We start from the raw sequence: 23,664 nt of genomic DNA on the forward strand, positions 1-23,664 counted from the left end.
CACTGGCTGGTCTGGGAGACCATTCAGGCCCACAAGGCCTGTCCTGATTTCATTGTAACGATGCTGGTAACACCACACAACTGGTGTTTGCGAGGAAAACAGGAAACCTGAGACCCACTACTGCACACCGAAACTTGCAAGTAAACTTCACATTTCTTCAAAACTCCATTTCATCGTTGGCAAACCTCAAGCAAACAGAATACTAAAATTGCCACCTGTTTTCTCCTGCACTCTCCAAAGTACAGTGATTATAGCTCTACACAGCATGTAATGGCGGGACTTACCAGCTTCAATGCACTGTGGCTTCAGGCAGTACTCCTGTTTAGCTTGAAAACTCAGGAGACCTTGACTCACTGAAAGAAGAGACCGAAATCAGTGACTGGCTTGTAGCAGACCACCACTGCTAAAGCACCACCAGGCACACGTGCAAGACATCTGTGATCACTTCATCCTTCTCGGGTTTGGCACAGTATTTGCAAACTCAGCTGGTTTACTACCCTGGGTTCACACCCTGGTCACCAGCTAGGTAGCCTTCAGGAGCCCTTCGTTGCTCCGAGCCCAGTGCTCTTGCATGGAAGACAAACAGGTGATTGGGCACAACTAGGGCAGCATGCCAAGTTCCTCATCCTCAGCACCCCAGAACGGCAGCCTGGGAGTTGTTACCTAGGCCCATCCTCCGTGCCCACCACCTGTTGACTCTGAAGCTCTGCGGGGGCGGTGTAGCCACCCGGGCTTTAACAAGAACCCCTGCCTCTTTCAAGTTTCCTCCATCTCCAAAGGTCTGCTACTTTTACCCTTTACATCTATAAGCACAGCCTGGTCTTAATGATGGGAACATTGACACTTTTAAAACCATGTCATTTGGAGTAAAACCAGAGTGGAAGGCAAGAGGTGGCAATGGGTGGCATTGAGAATTGCGGATCGGACTGAAATCATGCACAAAGGACCAAAAGAAAAGGGAAAGGATGAACCCACACTGTACCTCACTCACTCATCTAGCACTCACCGATGCTCTGTCCCCAGCAGCCTCCTCTCACGAGGCCCAGCCCAGCCGCCAGATCTGTGCAGATTTGTGCACCAAGATTTCTAACTGTTTCCAAAGCAAACATCCTGTACAAGCAAGATAGCTATTGTTCCAATGGCTGACTCTTCTCATCTGGCTAGCAACAGAGGGTGAGCTCCAGTAACACCTGGGCACTCGCAGCTGGGGATTTTAAGGTGTCAGAAAGAGTCCTGCTAGTCTACGAGACTGTGAAGGACTCACCAGGCTATTATTCTCCACGAGGGCAAGAGCAAGAAGCCATGAGGAGATGTGGCCACAGGCAGGTGGACAGTGCAATGTGAGTGGAAGCCAAGCATCCCTGCTAGAGCCTCAAGCAGGAAGCCCACGCAGGAAGCTCGGTGCTTGCTGTCTCTTCCAGGTGCTGCCAGCTTTTATTACTGATTAACCCACCTTCTAAGTAGAGTCAGCTCTTCCTTTGTTCTTTCTCACCCACCATCCACCCAACAGCCTTTCTACTTTTGTTACATGACTGATTCAAGAACACTGCCCGCAGAGCAGCTCGGGCTTATTTTTAAAGAAAAGTGTTCCTTAGCATAAAGGTATATTGTGGTTTCTTTAATAAAAAAAAAAAGTTTTGAAAAAAGAAAAAGAAAAACAAAGTTTGCTGAAAAATCTACACGGGCATCAGCATAAAGATTAATATGCATAAAGCCTAATACGTACTCTCCCCACACACCTGAGTGCTGGAACCTTGTAGGGTGCTTTCCTCGGCTTTGTACATTCATACATTTAGCAAGGGTTCTTTAGTGAGCATGTGCCACCTTTCTATAATGGAAAAAATTAATTGTATGATAAATAAGATTTGTATAATTATAGACAATACTTTCCGATGCTAGCTTTATTTTTTAAGCTATGTTTCTTTTTTATGGAAAGTTAGATATACAGAGAAGGAGAGACAGGGAGGAAGATCTTCCATCCACTGATTCACTCTCCAAGTAGCTACAGTGGCCACAGCTGAGTTGATCCAAAACTAGGAACCAGGAGATTCTTCGAGGTCTCCCATGTGTGTGCAGGGTCCCTTGGCCTTGGAAAGTGGAACAACTGGGATTAGAACTGGTACCCATATGAGATCCGGTCACATACAAGGTGAGGAAATAGCCACTAGGCTATCACACTGCGTCCTAGCCTTGTTTCTTTTTTACTTTTTTTCTTTTTTAACAGACTTAAATGAAGATTTTGTTGTTGTTTTCGTTCATTATGGGGCTTTTTTTTTTAATAATCTTAGTTGATTAGGGTACAAAGGGTCAAGGGCTACAGGAAAGTGGGTAAGACCATTGTTTCCACATCTGTTTTCCTCCCTGTATCTAGGTTCAGGGGAGAAACAAAGGGAGAAGCCCCACCCAGCCTCCCATCCATCCCAGGTCCCCAATGTGAGACATGCTCCAAGGGTCCTGCTCAAGCAGTTTTGGTAGTTCAACAGTTCTGAATTGCTGCCAATCAGAATCCACTGGCTGACGTAGTCTCTTCATGGTTGGGGTTCTGAGATCAGCAGTTCAGTTGGAGGAATCTCCAAAGAAACATCGTCTGAGGTGATCCAGACCTGATTCTTGTGTGTGCTCGCCAGTACAGGGTCCGGCACAAAAAAAAAAAAAAAAAAAAAAAAAAACTAACAAATTTGTTACTTTAGGGCCTTGCATGATGGCTCAATTAGATAATACTTCCCTTGCAAGCACTGGGATCCCATATGGACACCGGTTCATGTCCCAACTGCTCTACTTCCCATTCTCCTCTCTGCTTATGGCCTGGGAAAGCAGCAGAGGATGGTCCAAAACTTTGGGACCCTGCATTCACATAGGAGACCTGGAAGTGAGCTTCATCTGAATAAGTAGAAAGAAGCTAGCAAATTGAATTAATTGGGACATAGAGCCAACCTTTGAAGGAAGAGCACTAAATCTGGTTTAAGGTTTTGAAAATAAATGAGGATCAATAAACACAGACAAGCTAAAGATGTAAGAGATCTTTGGCTAAAATGGAGACAACAAAGAAAACATTTCAATACAAAAAACTGAAAGGTTACTTTGTATTGGTTAGGATCTTTGAAAAACTATACGGTTCGGGTTATCGTTTAGATTTCACTGTAATCGGTATAAATGTCCTCAGGGTACAGTGCAGTCATCCACGGATCAAGTGCAGAACAAACATAAAACAAAAGTCAGCAAAACGCTTGCCCATGGGTCAAATCCAGGTCACTGCCTGTTTATTGCTGTACGGCCCACAAGCTGGGAACAGCTTTAATGCTTTTACGGGGCTGGAAAATATCAAAAGAAAAATATTTCACGGAGTGAAAATTAAATGAAATTTGAAGTTCAGGGTTCAGAAGTCAAATGTCACTGGCACACAGCCATGCCACTGTGTCCATATTATTCACAGCAGATTGCAGGAATTATGACACACACTACATGCCCCTAGAGTGGAAAATACAAGGGCGCAGCAACATGTTCATGGAAAACACAACTTAGAGATAACTTTATGTTGGCTCCAAAATATTTTGAAATCTACACGTAATTTTTTATAACAAGCATTTCATGAACTTTTTGAACATCCCTCATACAGATGGACTTCAAAAATGTTTGCACCACAATAAACTCATATTTTACTTCTGTTTTCCACAACTTTCAGAAAAGTGTGCTCAGATTTACAACCCGGTTCCAGAGACAATACCCTGCTTACCACTGCATCTGAGAAACTGATTGTGAAGAGGAAGAAGATGGGGGAGAGAAGCCAAGGACATTTGAAAATCACCTGCTTATAGGCCTATAGTTATGCCTGCCATTTCACTTTCTAGTGCTCCAGGTTCTCTCCAACCACCTCAACACCATGGGCCATGGTTCTTACTGGATAAGCTTAATCTCTGGAATAGAAACTATCCCAGCTCCTCAGACACAGAGAAGATGAATAGAAGGATGCTAGACATTGCAGACACGTGGCTGAACTTGGACAGAAAACTATAGCACAAAGTCACCCAGGAGGCTGCTTGAAGAGGACCCTAATTAGAGTATCGGCCTGCGGAGCATCACGGGAGTTTCAGGCAAGGACTTTGCGAGGTACAGAGTACAGGTGGGGGCATGGCCTTGGGACGGGCGGTGAGAAGGGGAGGGGACAGAGATGAGTCTGAAATAGTGCAGAAATACTAGACAAAAGTAAGTGTCCCTGACTTCAAATGCATTTGCGCAATAACCTTGGGGAAAATGTAGCTCGTGAATCAGGAGGCATGGCATGCAGCTGAAGCTCCCAAGCCTGGCACTCTCTGGGTAAGAAGGTGTAAAGGGCTCACCTGCTCATTGGTCCACATGCCGTGTCAGCATGAGACTGACACAGAGACTGGGGAAGAGCCAGAGCACACTGCAGGCTCCTCTTGCCTCTCTTCCACAGGCCTCCTTGTACTAACAGCTCAGCCGGTGTACTTTTCCTTTGCTCTACAAACTTCAGTGCTGTTCCCAAGAATCATTTTCGATCAAAGCACAAAGATTTGCTGCCATGGAGACCCTTCTCAACTAACAGACCAGGCCACAGAATGTAATCACGAAAGGGGACTGTTTAAAACATGTCATGTGATGCTAACATCATTAAGGAGAGCACATATTTTTACATAAACAATCATCATTTGCATTTTTGAGTTTGAGAGTGTTTGCAAAGCTTAACCTTGGAGTCATTTCCCACATACTACATGGTCCCGTGGCGTGACCATCGACTCTTTCCTCCAGTTTTAGATTTCAGGAGGGGACACTTGTCACAACTCCAAGGGCTGAGAAATCACACACCAGTGTTGCAAAGACACTGGGGCAGGAGGTTTAGCTTTACCTCATCTAGTCCCTGAATCTTCAGCTGCAGAAAACATGGAAAGATGCTTTGCTCGTTTTAGCCGAGTTTTCAACCACACAACCACCCTACGTCTTTTAAAGTGTAATTACTGGTTTTCCTGGCCAAAATAAACATGGTCTCCTGCATCCTGTCTGTGCCAGGGCATGCTTCCAGGCTTGTTACATTTCAAGCTGCACCTCGGATCTCCTAAGTAGACAGCTTGTTCCCAAGGAACTTTCAAGTAATGAAATAGTATCGGTTGTCTGAGAAAAATAGAGGGCAATCATCAGGAGCCTAAAATTGGAGACCCCTCACCCCCTCCCAAGCTATTTCATTCTGTTTTATAAAAATGCCTTTTTAAATCATCACCTAGAATCTCCAGGTGCATCATTCTCACCAAGTCATTAAAATAACTGAATAACAGTACCTTCTGAATCTTGAGAGGAAAGTGTTTTCCTCCATACCAGTGCATCTAATAGCAAAGCAGTGTTACCGTCCCATCTGAATCACTCTATTAGAAAGGAACTGAAGAATTCCATTTGGATACACTTGAAAGGACTGATTTGTGTTTTGTAGATTAAATGTTGTGATTTGTTTAGGCAAACAGGAAAAGGCCAATGGAAAGAAATTCCAGCACAGTTTCAGTCACCACATAGTCATTACTCGCAAAATAAATGAAAGTATCTGGCTACAAACCCATAAACACTCATTCCGCGGAAAGCGCTACACACAGCGGTATTTGCCCAGCATATACAAACGCGCCACCTCCTTAAGCCGCTTTACACCCACTCTGCCCTCTGCAGTGCACACCTGGCTCTGGGGTGTCTATGCATTTAGCCTTCCAAAGGAAAGCCTTTCTCAATTGCCCGTGTGTTAAGACAGCGAGGACACATGACCTTCTAACCCCAGCAGACAGTCGTGCACAGGTGTTAGGACAAAACATGCCAGAATAAAGCACAAGGGAATTTCTCAGCACACACCCAGGGCCTACAGTCTCCAGGATTCCACTTACCTAGAAAGAGGATGGTGCCAAGCACCAGGGTGCCGCCGATGAACACGACCAGGGCAACGCGAGTGCCTCTGGTGGCTGTCTTCCCTGGCTCCACAGCGCTCCCTGCTTCTGCCTCCATCGCAAGGGTCTGAGAGCGCTCGAGAAGTAAGTCCCTGTCCCTGGCTTGGTGGCAGCTCTCAAGAGTCTGCTAGGCGTTGACATCCAAGGCTTTCTTGCTCTTCCACTTAATGGAAAGCTTAAAAAAAAAAAAAAAAACACCTCCCCCAGAATATCTCCCCTCGCCACCTTTTCTCAATGAAATAGTGAAAATGAAATACAAGAAACCCCAAATATTAATTGCCTTGGCTTTCCCACTGCCTAGACCAAACAAACAGTGGTTGCTTTATCTTGGTGCTCTCCTTCAGTAATGTCCCTTGCAAAGCAATTGTTGGCAGGCTCTTCTCTCAAGTGCTCTGAGTATACATGTTTTACTATGTTGTTGAACAGATGTTTTAGCTATTTAAATGTATAGTCCCTCGGGGAGCAAAAAACAATTGTCTTTATCAAAACTGGATTCTTGTCAACTCCCCCCAAACCATGATAAGTTAGGTGGCCAGGACTCGCAGGACCCACTCGGAGATCTCAATCAATCATGTAATACTGCTGTGGTGATCCGTCGGCTTGCCTGGATGGTCGTCAACAAAGATAGCCTCTCAGTGTGTGAGTCCCTTTTTAAAGCCTTCTAAGAGTTCCTAGGATATCCTGGAGCATTTTATTTTAGGAACTTTGTGTATGATAGCATGTGCCAAAAATCAGAGTCAGAGTCCAGCGCTGTGCAAAGTAGCAATTAAGACAACCTACAGAGGCTGATGGTTTGGACTGGAACTTTTTTTTTTTTCCTAAGGAAGAAGAAAAAGCATTTCCTCTTTGTGGTGCTAAGAACTGTACAAAAGACAGCTAAGTATACGAATTAAGCTTATTAGCCACCACAAAAAGATATGGTAAAAGGCTTTTGCCCTGCATGTTTTGTTGGAAAGTGTACCCATGTATTTGGGTCTGCAGTCCCCTGAGGCAGCAGTCATTGGTGAGGATGGTTTGGTGTTTCTGTAACGCATGCATTTCAGCAGATTTATGATTAATGAGTGAGTCTCTGCTTGCTTTGAACATGATGACGATTGCCTCCTTGGTGGGGCAACGATAACTGATCTTCTAATACCCCTGAAATGATAGCGGTTGTATTACCCAACAATGTGGAGATCAGTAATTCACAACACAATCACTACCTCTATTTTTGCTTTGCTGGAAGTCAGCAGGCAGGCAGCGGAACAGTGATTTCTAGAAACCAGCAGAACAATGATCTCAAAGCAAAACTTGTGTGTGTGTGTGTGTGTGTGTGTGTGTGTGTGTGGTTGCTAGACTGCTACTAGAGCTCAGAAGACACTGATGAACCTGGAAGGACACGACCACAATGGGACTAGTCTTGGTCAGGCCTTAAGCCCTGAGCATGGGATTCTCCCAAGGTCAGAGGCTTCCAGCATAACACCCCCTGCTTCACTTTCTGAGCCTTTCACGTCATCTGAGAGCCAGAAGAACAGGAGCTTTTGTCTGAATTATACCATCACAAGATGTTCCCGATCCCCGTGCTCCTTGCAGGGGCTGTTAACGCATGGCTGTCCCTGGAGCACATGTCACAGCAGCGCTTGGCCCCAATCACAGGGCTCTCTCAAGACACCCTGGACTTGGTTCCATGGCACAGAGGGTGAGCTTCCTGAGGTGAGGAGCGGTGTCTGTCGGGCTCAGGGCTAAGACCCTGCTTCCACGATTCCTGGGCCACCGCAGTGAAGGGAAACAAACAGCAAGTGCACCCACGCACGTGAGCCCGAGCGGCCTCCCATTGCAAAGCACGACCAGGAACCTGAGAGGCAAGTGGCCAGGGGTCTCGCAGCCACCTATCCCTTCTGACACTCAGCTGATGGTACTTCACAGCAATGTATACTTCCATTTTCTAAAAAAAAAAAAAAAAGATTTATTTATTTTTATTGGAAAGGCAGATTTACAGAGAGGAGACACAGAGATAGTCCTCCATCTGCTGTTTCACTCCCCAAATGGCCACAATGACCAGATGAGCCAATCAGAAACCAGGAACTAACTTACTTACTCTCTCTCTCTCTCTCTCTCTTTCTCTCTCTCTCTCTCTTCCCTCTCCCTCCCCTTCCCTCCCTCTATGTATGTGTCTCCTCATCTCTCTGTAACTCTACCTTTCAAACAAAACAAACAAATCTTTGGCATAGTAATTTAGTCCTTTGCCTATGAAACAAGTATCCCTTATGAGCACTGGTTTGAGCTCCACTTCCCATCCAGCTCCCTGCTTGTGGCCTGGGAAAGCAGAGGAAGATGGCCCACAGACATGGGACCCTGCACCTGAAAGGGAGATACAAAAGAAGCTCCAGGTTTCTGGCTTCAGAGAAGCTGAGCTCCAGCCATTGCAAACATTTGGGGAGTGAACTAGCAGATGTCCTTTTGGAACATAATGATTACTCACACTCAAAATAAACTGCACTTAAAGTAGCACAGGAAAAAAGAAAACTTTCGGGCAAAATATAGAAATTCAAACCAACAGAAGTAGCAAATGCTCAAAAAAGACCAGAGCTAACATTGTGGCGTAGTGGGCAAAGCTGCTGCCTGGGACAGCAACATCCCATATGAGTGCCAATTTGAGTCCCAGGTGTTCCACTTTCAATGTGTCTGGGAAAGCAGTGAAAGTGCTTGGGCCCCCGCACCCACATGGTAGACTCGGAGGAAGCTCCTCGCTCCAGGCTTTGGTCTGGCACTACCTCAGCTACTTCAGCCATCTACACAGTAAGACAGCAGATTGAAGGCCACTCTTTCTGTTTCTCCCTCTCGTGTTATAATTCTGCCTTCCAAATAAATACATATTTCTTTTTCTAAAGATTACTAAAGGATTCTATATACTCTGTTATCTTCAAAATAAAGGATATGGCCCTTTGCCTATTTTCATACATTTGTACTGACAAAAAGTCATACTCATTAATTCACAAGCTGTCAATAATTGCTTTCATGCTACAAGGGCAAAGGTAAGTAGTTTTGCAACAGAAATATTTTGGCCTTAGTAGCTTAGAAGTTACCGTTCACAGGCCCGGTGTGGTAGCCTAGTGGCTAAAGTCCTCATATTGCATGCGCAGGGATCCCATATGGGTCCTGGTTCGTGTCCCGGTACCCCTGCTTCCCATCCAACTCCCTGCTTGTGGCCTGGGAAAGCAGAAAAGGACAGCCTAAAGCCTAGGGACCCTGTACCCACATGGGAGACTCGGATGAAGCTCCTGCCTCCTGGCTTTGGATTGGCCTAAGTCCAACTGTTGCAGCCACTTAAGCAGTGAACCAGTGGACAGAAGATCTTTCTCTTCCTCTCTGTATATATGACTTTTCAATAAAATAAAATTTAAAATCATTTTAAAAAATAAAAGTTACTGTCCAGCCTTTTACAGAAAAAGTGTACCAACCCCACCTCTGTGGCACATAAACAAGAAGCACAGTGTTCATCCGCAGTGACCTGCAACACAAAATGGTTCCATTTGATATTCTCCAAACAGGAAGTGCTATGTCAGGGAAAATGATGAATGTCTCTAGCCTGAAACTATAATATTGAAATGACAGGATGTTATTTAGTGTGTTTAAGAGTCAAAAATCATTATTCAAGAGGGAAAGGAGGGATGGGATTGTCCAAAAATATTGCACAGTTTCTCTGACACTGTCAAATTAGTACCTGTACAAAACCACTGGGCAAGGAAAAGTCGGTTAATAGTTTGATCTGGAGGCAGGTATTGTGGCATAGTGAGTTCACTCAGTGCTTAAGAAACCGGCACATCAAACCAGAGTGCTGGTTTGAGACCCAGATGTTCTGCTTCCAAACAAGCTTCCTGTGAACGTGCCAGGGAAGCCAGAAGATGACTCAAATACTAGGATCTTTGCCACCCATCTTAGGAACCCAGGCTGGAGTTTCTGGCTTCTGCCTTCAGCCTGGCCCAGACCAGTGGATTCTCACTCATCTTCTTTCTCTTTTTCTCTGTCTCTGTTTCTCCATAATTCTGGCAGTTTTTCAAATACATCTTTAATATAATAGTCTAATCTGCACTCACCCAATTGTGTCAATTAATGCCACTCAGGAGCATCTGAAACCTTGACAGGAATCAATGGGGAGCAATGCCCAAGAGGAGTGCCCCTGGACAAGACCTTGTGAGGGAAGATCTGGCAGACAAACCATCTGGACTCATGCAGAGGCCTCAGCCATGGAAATATGTGGAAACCTTTGGCAAGCTGGCCATGCAACCCTAAAGCATGTAGGATGGCCAGAGGGGCAGAAGGGACCTGAGAAGCACAAATCTCTTAGTGACAAAACGTTGGGAAGACTTCCAGGAGGACTGCAAGAACAGGCAGCTGGAGGGAAGAATGGAAGGCTTCCACAATGGGCCAAACCCCAGCAAGAGGGCTTGCCAGTACATTTGTTGACTCTTCCCTGTAGGAGTCACAGGTAGGTTTGTTTATCCTGAGCTAACTGAATCCAGCAGCTTGAGCCCAGGCTGCTAACTAGCCAGGATGCCCGCTAAAGCTGAGCCTTTATGCTGAAGGTGAACTTCAGCATCCAGCATCGCTATTTCGATGTCCAGGGTCTTCTGTTTGAAGTAGTAAAATCCCATGTGGACCATAGCTTCACTGAGAAAGAAGGAAACGATCCAAATCCAAACAAATGTTTCTGTTCCTGCACTGGGAGGAGGAGGGGAAAGGTGAGGAATGGAGGCCAGGGAGAACCAGATGGTGGAAGCTCTGATCTGTGGCCTATAATGAATCTGTATTATTTGTTGGCAGGTCCTTTCAACTGGGCCTTCCACTAATGAAACTTCTGTTTCATTACTTCTGTTCTGAACCCTCAAAACATCTCTCTCAGATGGGTGTTCTTATCTCCTTTCACAGAGAAGGAACCAGAAGTCTGGTTCTATTAAGTCATTTGCCCAAAGTCACAGGGCTGATATTAGTTTTAAGGCCAAAGCAGCTTCCAATTGAAACCTCTTGGGCTCCCTGCCATGTCACCTGATAAGCCCGCTTATCAGGCAATTAGTGAATGTAGGTGCAGTACATGTCAAAATGCCACTTGAGCAGTGGAAAAGTGATAAACTATGCTGCCTTTAATTCTCTTGTTTACAAGACTAATTATCAGGTTTTATTTCCTTAACAGCAACAGCAGCCATCATTTAATACAGGGCAGAGAACGGTTTTTCAGTTGGAGAACAAAAACAGCCACATGTGAAATATCTCCTAACTTCTAGAGTGACCATTAGGAATGCTCTGTAACCCTGAAAAGCAACCTGCCACGCACTGTTTGGGCTCATCTCTGACCCTCACGGGCCTATCTGTGATCTTTATCTTATTTCCTGTACCATGGAGCTACCATCACTTGATGTGTATTGCAGGTTCTTTTCAGATTCAGGATACCCAACTATTACAGTCGTGCAATATTCCAGACTCTGAAAAAAATCAAAACCTGAATTATTTCTGGTCCCAAGTATATCAAGTAATGGATAGGAAAGATGCATCTCCAATCCTTATGACAACCCTACAATACAAGGATCTTTTTTAAGGATTTTTTTTTTTGAAAAGCAGATACACAGAGAGAAACAGAGACAGAGATCTTCCATCTGCTGGTTCACTCCCCAGATGGACATAAGGTCAGAGCTGAGCCAATCTGAAGCCAGGAACCAGGAGCTTCTTCGAGGTCTCTATTGTGGGTACAAGGAACCAAGGCTTTGGGGCCATCCTCCACTGCTTCCCCAGGCCATAAGCAGGGAAGTGGATTGAAACAGCGCAGCTGGGACATGAACTGGCGCCTATACAGGATGCTGCTGCTGGTGGGTTGAGGATTAGCCTGCTGAGGCACTATACCAACCCTGAGGAGCCTTTCACCATGTTCTACAGCTAAGGACACTGCAGGTGACTGAGGATCAGTCATACACCCAAGGTCTCATAATGGGGAAACAACAGAATCCAGTTGAAGCTTCAATCCATCTGACTCCTGTTTTGCAATATTTTTGGAGTGTGTTTTGACTGAGTATAGTAAGCTTACAGATACAGTGACAGAACTTGAGAAAAACATTGATAACCATTTCCAAGAGGAGTGGACACAGTAACCCCACACTAGCATTAGTCAAGGGCAGGAAATCCTGTGCAAAACCCTGTATTACAATTTTCAAGGCAAGGAATGGGTAGGGCTGGAGAAGCAGCTTAGCCGACACAGGACTGGGGAGCTAGAATAACATCAGCAGGCTCCGGTCTACAGAGGTGGTCTTCTTTGCTCTGAGACCTGGCGCTGGGGTGATTCATGGCAGAGAGAGTGTGTTCTGGACTTAAGGAGCCTACTGAAAGCAAATGTGTGGGGACATGAACTCCTATTTGTTACTTTACATATCAAACTCATGTTCAGAGGCCAGGGTGGTATCCTAGTGGTTAAAGTCCTCACCTTGTATGTGCCAGGATTCCATATGGGTGCCAGTTGGTATCCCAGATGCTCCACTTTCCTCCCAGCTCCCTACCTGCTTGCAGCCTGGGAAAGCAGTCAAGGAAAGCCCAAGGCCTTGGAACCCTATGCCTATGTGGGAGACCCAGATGAAGCTCCAGCTTCCTGGCTTCGGATTGGCCTAAGTCCAGCTGTTGCAGCCGCTTAGGGAGTGAATCAGCAGACTGAAGTTCTTTCTCTCTCTCTCTCCTTCTCTCTGTAAATCTGACTTTCCAATATAAATAAATAAATAAAGTCATGCTCCAAAGCAAGTCATTTACTATCTTCAGAAATTAGCTAACCTTGGGAGGGACAGTTCCTCCCTGGGTCTGTAAGACCAAGATGCCAGTGATCAAATATAGAATACAACCTCCATCAAACATGATTAATAATCTTCCAACTACATGATAACTTCCCAAAGCATCCCACTGCCTTACTAGTTTCTAATACACCTTAACTAGCCATCCAATCAGTGCTTACTTACCATACCCTCAAGCTGATCAGTCCTAACCTGACTCCTTGTTTAGATGCTTTGGATTAGTGACAGCCAACCATTCAGAATGACTTCCTCAAACATGTATAAAAGCAAGAAGCTCAAAGAAATGGTTCCTAGGCACTGAAGTGCTGGCATAGCTCGCTGTACCGCATCCTGCATGGCTGCTGGTTTGTGTTCCACCTTCTTTTCCAATCCAGCTCCCTGCTAATGGCTTGGAAAAGCAGGAGAAGATGACCTAAGCCCTTAGGTCACTGCCACTCACATGGGAGACCCCGATAAATTGCCTGGCTCCTGGCTTTAGCCTGGCCCAGCACTAACTATTGTGACCATTTCAGATTTTTTGGATTTTAAATTAGTTTTGCAGACATAATAACAGATCTTGGTAATGTGCCCTAACTCTAAAGAGAGAATTTATGTGTCATATATCCATATGCGCATCATCTAAAGGTAATATTGTCAGTGTGCCTACACTTTAACTGTGACCTGTCTGTCACATAAGGCCAAGTATGGAACTTTCCCCTGATAGTTATCATGTCAGTGTTCAAAAGGCTATGGATTAGAGAGAATTTAGGATTGCAGATCTCTGGACTAGCAATGCTCAATTTGAATTACCTAGTTCAGTAAGACAAGAAGAGGAGTATTTAATAACATAATGGGTACTTCCATTTAATCTGGCCCTGGCATACATACTAAGAACTGAGATGATTATAGGGCCTCAAGAATGTCTCTTGGGGTCACTGCAGTAGCTCAGCTGGCTAATCCTCCACCTGCAAGTACCTACATTCCACATGGGTGCTAGTTTGTGTTCCAGCTGCTCCACTTCCCATCAAGTTCCCATCCACTTCCCAGGCCTGTTTGTAGTCTGGGAAAACAGTGGGAAAGCCTTGGGACCCTGAACTTGTGTGGGAGACCTGGAAGAAGCTCCTGGTTCCTGGCTTCAGATCAGCTCAGCTCCAGCCATTATGCCCACTTAGAGAGTGAACCAGCAGATGGAAGATCTTTCTCTGTGGATCTGCCTTGACGGTGAAAATAAAAGTATCTTTAAAAAAAGAAAAAAGGAATTTTCCTGAATGTATGGGGAGAATGGCAGACAGGAACAGCAGGCTGGGGCCTCTCAATGTTGCCCCATGATATTTGGAACAACACAATTCAAACAACCTAAAATGGTCCAAAACGGACAGAGGAAGAGCGAGTATTTGTGAGCACTCCAGCGGAAACACTGATGGTTAGGTGGCGGCTACAGTCAAGGCCCAGCTGTTGTTTTTCAGGTTTCTTTTCTTCTTTTTTTATTCATCATCATTTCAGATAGAAATGTTTAAGGGAAGCAGCAGGGAAGGGCTGCCAGGAACATAGCAATTTGGTTTACCAAGATCATTATATTTAGTACTTTAATGTCTAGCTTTTGAGGTAGGGGTGAAGGGTGTTGAATTTAAGAAAAAGTAAACAGTGGTTCTTAATTATACCATATCATTGAACCTGGTGTGCTAGCTTCAAACAAAAATCACTCAGCCTTTGCACCATTATAGGGACATCAGTGATTAAACAAAATCGATCATCTGAATGGTTATGATGGGGAGTTATTACAGCTAAATAATGCTAAGCTTTTGAGACAAGCAGTAAACTCCAAATGGAATTCATGGGTAATAATATCAGTGAGGCAGTCTATTGTGGAATGCAGTATTTATCACCGCTTTAGGAAGACAAACGATCATTTCTGTTTGCATAATGTATTGTTTTTGAAATTCACATATCATCTAATGTATTTTACATAACACAATAAAATGTCCCTGGAAGCTGATGTGTTTTAAAAAATATTGTCTCCTTAAACAAGTGAACTTGCATAAATTAAGAAGCCACAATAGAGGCTTTTTTCCTCTTGATTTAGCTGTCAGGCCCTCAATTTCTACAGACAGCTCATGCCCCAACACTGGAAACCTATATTTCTCTTTAAAACAAACAACGTGTGTAGGTTAAATCTATTTGGAGCAAGAGATGCCCTGCCCACATATTTCGACTTGGGCTCCATCTCCAAAACATTTCATTATATATATGTAAATCTTCCAAGTCAGGCAAAGTCTGAAATCCACAACACCTCTGATCCTAAACGTTTCACATAAGGGATACTCAACTTGCTGCACTGATGCTGCTTCTTGTATTGCACAAAGAATATGAGAGCCTGTTCCCTGAGGAAGTGAGTGAAACCCAGGCACTGCCTTTATAAAGCTTGGAATTTGAGGATCATAAAGTTCAACTCTAAGATCCTGCATGATTCCATCCACATCCCGCCAGCAGGAAATGGCTATAAAGAACTTGCACAACTTAGTGGCAAAGACAAAACTGTCAAGGAATGCCCTTGTGGATTCTTGTAAAGATGCACTTCACTTTAATTACGTTTTATTCTCATCGGGAGACTAACTTTGGCTATGCTGTGAGAAACGGTACAATATTGCACGTATTCCAAGGTTATTTTTTCAAGGTGAAACTGAAAAGACATCAGGTTCAGGAACTGCTTTGAAGACAGTCATTCTGAAGGAGGGTTGACAAAGTGGCAAATACAACATGGCAGGTGGCACCTTCTCCCCCTGCTCCTCTCAGCTCTCCTCTCATGGTGCTGCAACACCGTGAGCTGCCTCAGATTGCTGGGGAATACATGGGTTATAAACTATGAGCAAGGACAGATAATCACACAGACTTCATTGCTTAGCTAAGCACAATTTTTCAGCCATTAAAAAACCAATATTTCTTTTTTAAGGTGATGCATGGGATCTCGCTTAACACATTTACTACCATTTAAATTGTTCCCAGGACACAGCTTTCTTGGGGTGGATTTCATATGCTGAAGTGCACTGTCCACAAGCTAGTAATCTTAGGTAGGACAATAATATTTAATAAAATATCATATTCATAGTATCTTCAGTTAAAATGTTATAATCACTTCTCAGCCTTTTGGCTAAGATCATGTGTAAAAAGGTTATAATGCGGGCCCGGCAGCGTGGCCTAGCGGCTAAAGTCCTCACCTTGAAAGCCCCGGGATCCCATATGGGCGCAAGTTCTAATCCCAGCAGCTCCACTTCCCATCCAGCTCCCTGCTTGTGGCCTGGGAAAGCAGTTGAGGACGGCCCAATGCATTGGGACCCTGCACCCGCATGGGAGACCCGGAAGAGGTTCCAGGTTCCCAGCATCGGATCGGCGTGCATCGGCCCGTTGCGGCTCACTTGGGGAGTGAATCATCGGACGGAGGATCTTCCTCTCTGTCTCTCCTCCTCTGTGTATATCTGGCTGTAATAAAATGAATAAATCTTTAAAAAAAAAAGGTTATAATGCAATGGGTTAGCCCACAACAACTGATTCACTATAACTTAGTTGTTAATTTAAATGATAAAATATTAGGTTAAAGATAAATTACATAGTGGGATAGAAAAAAAATTCATCTAGTCTATGATGAACAGCTTTTCCCCTTTTCTGATCTTCTAAGATAGAACATTATCCCTTAATACCCTAGAGGCATCTCTGTCTCTTTTTAAAGTACATTTTTGGCAGAACCCGATTGGCTTTCACTATGTCAAAATTAAGAAAACATTTGGGCCCAAAAATAGGCATACGAATAAATGAATAACTTGGTATAGGATAACAAATCCTTTTCACATTGTTGGGGAATGAAAGGACAATTAAATCTAAAGTATTGTGGCAAGCGGTAATCCCAATGGGGGAAAATATCCTTGTAATTCATAGGTCACTGAATAACAACAACAAAAAAGAAAATCTGTCTTGCATTGTGCAAGAAAAAGGAATATTAAATAAACCAAAGCCATAATGATGACAAGCATAAGATTTGAACCATGGAAAAATATATAAGGAAAATCAAATTATTTTTTAAGACTTATTTATTTGAAAGGGAGAGTTAGAGAGAAAGAAGGAAAGAGGGGAAGATCTATATTCCACTGCTGGTTCACTCCCCATATGTCTCTAATGACCAATGCTGGGAGCCAGGAACTCCATCCGGTTATCCCACCAGGAAGACAGGGACCCAAGCACTTGGGCCATCTTCTGCTACCTTCACAAGCATATTAGCAAGAAACTGGAGTGGGTGTTGAGCAAACAGAAGTTGGGCTGGTTCTCATTTGGGCTGCCAACATTGCAGGTGGTAGCTTAACCCAAGGCATCACAATGCTGGCCCCCGGGAAAGGTTTCTAAAACAAGACACAATAAATACAAACTATACAGGAAACTTGCTGATAGATGGCACTACATGAAACCAAGTCTGGATAACGGGCAGGCATTTGGCAAGCAACTGAAACACGGGAGATGGCTGCACGCCTTATCAGAGCACCTAGGCTGGAGTTTCAGTTTTGCTCCGGGTTCCAGCTTCCTGCTACAGTGCATCATGAGAGGCAGCAGGTGATAACTCTAGCAGTCGGGTCCCTGCTCCCAACGTGGGAAACCTAGATGAGAGCTTCAGGCTCCTGCTTTAGCCTGGCCAATCCCTGGCTGTTGCAGACACCTGGAAAGCAAAGCAAATCAGCAGACAGACAACTTTCACTCTCTCTCTCTCTCTCTCTCTCTCTCTCTCTCTCTCTATCTCCTGTGCATTTCAAATAAATATTTTTAACCTTTGCATACAAAATTATTTCATTAACAATGAAAATGCAAGCTACCCACTGAAGCAACAAAGGGTTTTTAACCTTAAGATTTAAGGAACAGATAAATATGAAAATAACAACGCTACAGCCAAGTGGACAAGACAGGCATATGTCAAACAAAATTTATTAACCAAGTAACTTATAAAAATGTGCCCAACCTTATTAACCCTCGGGGAAATGAAAATTTAAATCACAGAAACAATCATTTCACACCTACAGACTGACAAAAATGTTCAAGTCTAACAATGCCAAGTATTGCCAATGGAGCAACTTCAACATTCACACCGTTAAACCTGAATGCGTAAATTGGCATACCAGTTTGGAAACTAGTTAAAACATTTGAAGCCGGGGAAGCAGACATGCCGGAAGGTCCTAGAGCTGGTTCGTTTTAAGATGACTCTATAATGAGGTGCCATTCCTACAAGGATGGTAAATTTCAAAGTCAGGTGCCAAGTCGTGGGTGGTGACAGAGAGGAAAAGGACACAACTCTAGGTTGCCACTGATACATTTTGCCAAGTATATTTCTGCTCGCTGATGGCTTTTATTAGCCCTTCAGATGCAGTCACCTCAGGGGATGGCAGGGTGTCTTAACCAGGCTTTCTGGCACAAAGCCAAAACCCTCCATCAAATGAACATGTCAAGCCTCTCCATGGTTTTGTTACCCTAGTAATATTCTTCCATGAAGATGCTGATACCGGGTATCCAAATTTTAAAGTCCCCATGGATTTCAGCCTGGTTAAACGATTTTGCTCCATCAAAGAGAAAGCTGCTCGTTGTTTCTGCTTGTCACCTCCCTGTGGCATGGGGAGTTGCAGTCCTATCAGCACTCACTGTGAGGCTGAACCATCTGCTAAGTCCTTTGTTTATTACTGAAAATGCCACAGCCAAAACACCAGAAATGTCATCCATTTAATGGCTAACATTTCATAGTGTCTCTTTCATCATTTGTATTTCCATTCTCTATTCTAATTGTGTCCCTGCTCCAAACCTGGGCATGCCAGGCACAGTAGGGTATAGTCTCAAACCCTCCAAGAGCTTACAGAGCTCAACATAAATATCTAACCTACCAACATGAACATTCAAATAAGGTCACACATTCAACCCTCAAACCAGTCCTTCTGGGACACCTCAAAACAAGTAATGGCTTTCCTACCCTCACACAACCACCACTTACCTAGTCAACTTGGCATGTATTCAGGAACAGGAATAAAGAACAACGAAGCATTTGAGGAATCAAAGCAAAAGCTTTTTTAAAAAAAATTAAACCAACTGCATACCAGTTTTTGGTGAATATAAAGGCTGAAAACAGTGCGTCTGCTAATAGGCTTTCCAACTGTGCCATCTAACTGATTGTAAATTCTGGCCTTTTGTAACTGACATTTGAAGTTGGATAGTTGTTGCTACAACAATAAAACCTACCATCACAGACCCAGTGTGATGGCTCAGCGGCTAAATCCTCACCTTGAATGCGTCACTTCATGTCTTGAATGTCCCACTTCCCATCTAGCTCCCTCCCTGTGGCCTGAGAAAGCAGCAAAACACAGCCCAAAGCCTTGGGATCCTGCACCCACATGGGAGACCTGGAAGAAGCTCTGGGCTCCTGGCTTCGTATCAGCTCAGCTCTGCCTGTTGTGGCCACTTGGGGAGTGAACCAGTGGACAGAAGATCTTCCTCTCTGTCTCTCCTTCTCTGTATATCTACCTTTCCAATACAAAATAAAATAAATCTTAAACAACCAAAAAGCTAACATCATGGGGCCAGCACCATGGTGTAGTAGCCTAAGCCCCTGCCTGTGACATAGGCACCCCATTAGAGTACTGGTTAGAGCTCTGGCTATTCCATTTCTGATCCAGCCACGTGCTAATGCCCAAGGAAAGCAGCAGAGGGTGGCCAAAGGCCCTGGCAATCATGTGAAAGAACCAGAGGGAGCTCCCGGCTCCTGGCTTTAGTCTGCTGCAGCTATAGCCATTACAGCCATTTTGGGAGTGAACTAGCAGATGAAAGACCTGTCTTTTTGTGTAATTACCCTTTCAAATAAAAATAAGCCTTAAAGAAAAGCTGACAGCCAAGGATCTAGTTGTATGCCAAGCACCACTCTGAGCACAATTTTTTTCACTTGGTCCCCACAGCAACCCAGAGACAAGTGCTGTTATTACACCTCATACACATGCACCCAGAGGACCAAGGTCCCCGAGGCAGGATTGGAAGCCAATATTCTAGACTGAGAGCCTGCGCTCAAAATCGTTTTCTCATCCTGTATCGCATGAACAACTACTTTGTAGGGGTCAACATTGCTTCCTGGGCGTAGCATCGCTAACTATGTGAAAACTACTGAGGTTCATGCCAGGAAATTTAGTATGAATTCTCCAGCCCTCCTCACTCCTATTACTAAACACACATAGTGAAGGAACAATGTGGCTTGGTAACTCTTGATTGTCATGCGCAAGGGAGAAACACAACTGAGTCTTACATGTCAGGTGTCCTATCACCAAGAGAATAGGCTGGCCAAATGGCACCTTTCTGAAGTTTCCAGAGCAATGTTCCTTTAAGGAAGCCACAACCCTGGTATCTCAATGCCAATGCAGGTATGTCTATACTTCACACTATTCTTATACAGACACCTGGTAGTACTTTTTGGTTATTTACTTCAAAGAGTTTTAACACATATCTGTTGCTTGCTGTGTGTAGGTAGGGCTGAGCATATCTGTCAGAGGTAAGTCATACTATCATCAATACAAATTTTCCTAGTTACTTAAACACCATTCATTCTGAATTGGAAGCAATAAGCATTGTTTGGATTTAGTGTTACATCCTGCAGTAAAATCAGATAGAAGGAATTTTCTTCCAACTCTTCACTACCCTATCATCCACCTGCTTGCCATGACCTTGTGATTGGTGGAGCACAGGTCACTCACTGTCTCCTGGTCGCATCCTTGGCCATTGCAATGAATTTGGGCCAAAGGGATATTGACAGCACAAACAGCGGCTTGCATCACTGTATTTGCCCTCTTGCACACCCACCTTTCTCCAAGACAACAGGTTTCAGGTAGCCACTGGCTCCAGAAGGATGCAAGTGGAGCAGACTTAGGCCTAACACCCAGCTGCAAGCAGCACCAAGCACAGCCCAGCATAATTCATCTGAACCCCACAACCAACACACACAGAGGGGAGAGACAAATGGACACCTGCTACCAGAAGTGGTTGACATTTCCATTTGGCTCATATGGGGAGTACTGCAATAGCTGCAGACCAGTGCATAAAACCTCCTCCATCTGTTGTATAACAGGATTGAAGACCATCTACATTTGTTTCCTAGAGCTTCTGGAATTAGGTACCACAAACCAGATGGCATAGACCACAAAAATGCATTGTGTCAGTTCTGAAGGGTAGAAGCTAGGATTCCGGGAGTTGGCGACGTGAGTTTCCAACAATGATGAATTTGCCTCTCTCAGTTTCCGGTGGCCACAGAGATGCACAGCAGATGCCATTCTCCCAGGGTCCTCCTCACTTCTCTTCATTCATGCCTATGTGCAACATTTCCTTTGCGAAAGAACACTGGGTAAGGACTACCTAAAAAGGCCCTATTTCACCATCTGCAAAGATGACTTCCAAATAGCTCACATTCAAAGGTACTAGGCATTAGGACTTCAGCATCATGGGGATACTATTCAGCTGATAACCCCATCCCAGAAGTGTATCTATCTGGGGAGGGGCAGAGTGGAAGGGAAAATCCAACTGGCTCCGAGCATGCCCCACTTTGGGGACCTGGGATGGGTGGGAGGCTGGGTGGGGCTTCTCCCTTTGTTTCTCCCCTTACCGCAGATACAGAAAATATATATATATTAGTGTGGAAACAATGGTCTTACCCACTTTCCTGTACCCCTTGACCCTTTGTGCCCTAATCAACTACGTAAGATTATCAAAATTAAAAAATTAAAAACAAAAAGAAAAGAAAATCCGACTGTAAGGACCTGATGGTTTTGCTTTGATGCACAATCCGAGTAGTACATCTGAACCGTCTCAGGAATTGCTACGTTCTCTAAATGACATTTTCTTGGAGCCAACCACATGCATCCTTACCCAGTCCTTGAACTGAAAGCCATGTGCCTGCTTTGCAGGCTTTGCCTTACTAAGCCTACCTTCCCCTTCATGCTTCCATGTCCAGCGGGCCTCTGAGATTTTGCTGTTCTGCACTACCCCAGAAGATCTCCAAGACATTGTCTCTATGACCCCCTCCACAGCAAAGCTGTCCATGTACAATGTCAGGATGGCATTGTGTAACCTCTAATCTTTTCTCTTAGTATTCTTTGTTTTTTCTACCAACCTGACAAAGACCCAAGCATGAATCGAAATCAGTTCCGGTTTGGCTCGCCACAGAAATAAACAGACCTACCTAAACCCATGAAATCAAACCATAATCCTGGCTTCAGTAAATTGCAGGTTTAGATGAATAAAGAGTATAATCACTTATCCTGTGTTTAGAACCTTCTAGCTGTCGGGGCCATGTCTGCACAGCGAACAGGATCTCCATATCCTTTCAAAACAACAGTGAACATTTGAAAATTTCTACACTTCTCACTGGTTCCAGTCTCTAGCAATGGGTCTCTCCTATCCACTATCACTGCTTTGTTTTAATCTCTGAGAATATCAATGCCTTTTAAGGAGTAGTGGAAACTTCAAACCAAGCCCCAGATTGATGGCTCATCAGAATTACCTTTTAATAAGAACCATGACATCATTTCCAAACCGTGGAAATCAAATGGGAACTCATTTTAGCAATTACTATGGCAACTCCTATTACATTCAATGCTGCTTATGACAATCAGCTGACATCGAAAGGATTTAAATTCTGCAGATGTTCACAAAACAGCATTCCGCATTGTTCTGCAATGTGACAAATCAGATTTTCTAATGACCACTATTCCAGATCCAAACACATGTCCCTCTCTACCTGCGAGGGATTGGGTTGAGGACCCCACTCCACAACCTCACCAAGCTCAGAACCCAAGGATGCTCAAATCCTTTGAATAAGATGTGTTTGCACATAACCCACTACACACATCCTCCCTGTAATCACCTGCAGGTGGTAATACCTAACACCATGTACATATTGGGCAAAAGCTTATATTGTCTTGTTTATGAATAATGAACAAACAGCCTGCATTATGTTCATATAGACCCATTTCCCCCAAACATTTTTGTTAAACCCCAAGCGGAACCCATGGATTCGTGGCTTCCGTCACAGCATCACCCGCCACCCCCCCCATTAGCTGTGGGAACCACGGGCTCCAGGGCCCTGCCAGACCTACTGAGTCGGACTCAACATCTCCACAAGCTCCTCCAGTAATTCTCCTGTGCACTCAGGTCTGAAGAGCACTGCCCTTTCCCAGTTCCAGCAGCAGGGCAATTAGCATTCGAGAAGAACCTCTTGAAGTCCTCAGCTACTCTTCTCAGAAAGCTAAACGAACTGCAGCCGGCATTTGGCTGGACAGTTAAGACACTGCGTGGGGGTACCCGTGGCCCATACCAGTGTACGTGGGCTCACACTCAAACATCAAAGCCACCCCCAAAACCAGCTTCTCATTGATCTGAGCCCTGGACGTCAGCTCTCATGGCTGGCTTCTGCCTGGACCGTCCCCCGGCGCTGCAGGCATTTGGGAAGCAACCCAGCAGATGAGGATCCCTGTCTCTGGCTCCTTGTCTTTCAAAAAGTTAACATTTTCCAGCCTAACTGAAGAGCTGCTTAGCGGTCTCCTACCTCCCAATCTGAAAAAGCACGTTACAAGGTTCTTGATCTAGTCTCACTCTCCCCATCCCTCACTTCTGCCATGTACTTTAGGGAAAACATCTTTACGTGCTTTATGGCGTCTTAGCAGAACCTTAGGCACAAACAAGAACGGTTAAAAAGGGGCTGGTGGGGGAGGGGGGTTGAAGCAAGCCCTTTCTCCAAGGGCTTTGATGTGGAAGCCAGCAGGAGCTGGAAGTTGGCTGGGTACAGTTGCCCCATCAGCCTCTCTCTCTCTCTCTCTTGCTAGCTGGCATCTTGTCTTTCTCACACAGCAGACAGCAGCAACAGAGCCTTACTCCTCTGGCCTTTGTGAGCTCTG

General features: G+C 44.5%; 1 protein-coding gene across 1 annotated transcript in view; it reads right to left on the reverse strand.

The window, feature by feature from the left end:
- Positions 1 to 6,586, reverse strand: part of PHEX (phosphate regulating endopeptidase X-linked) — a 208,117-nt gene extending 201,531 nt beyond the window's left edge. The window contains exons 1-2 of the mRNA XM_004587814.3: positions 5,877 to 6,586; positions 285 to 353 (exon numbers count right to left, since the gene is read on the reverse strand). Coding sequence (XP_004587871.2) covers positions 285 to 353; positions 5,877 to 5,994 — 187 coding nt within the window. The 5' untranslated portion in view covers positions 5,995 to 6,586. The remainder of the gene's footprint in view (positions 1 to 284; positions 354 to 5,876) is intronic.
- Positions 6,587 to 23,664: the final 17,078 nt, after the last annotated feature.

The sequence above is a fragment of the Ochotona princeps genome, chromosome X (genome assembly GCF_030435755.1).
Source record: "Ochotona princeps isolate mOchPri1 chromosome X, mOchPri1.hap1, whole genome shotgun sequence".
NCBI lineage: Eukaryota > Metazoa > Chordata > Mammalia > Lagomorpha > Ochotonidae > Ochotona > Ochotona princeps.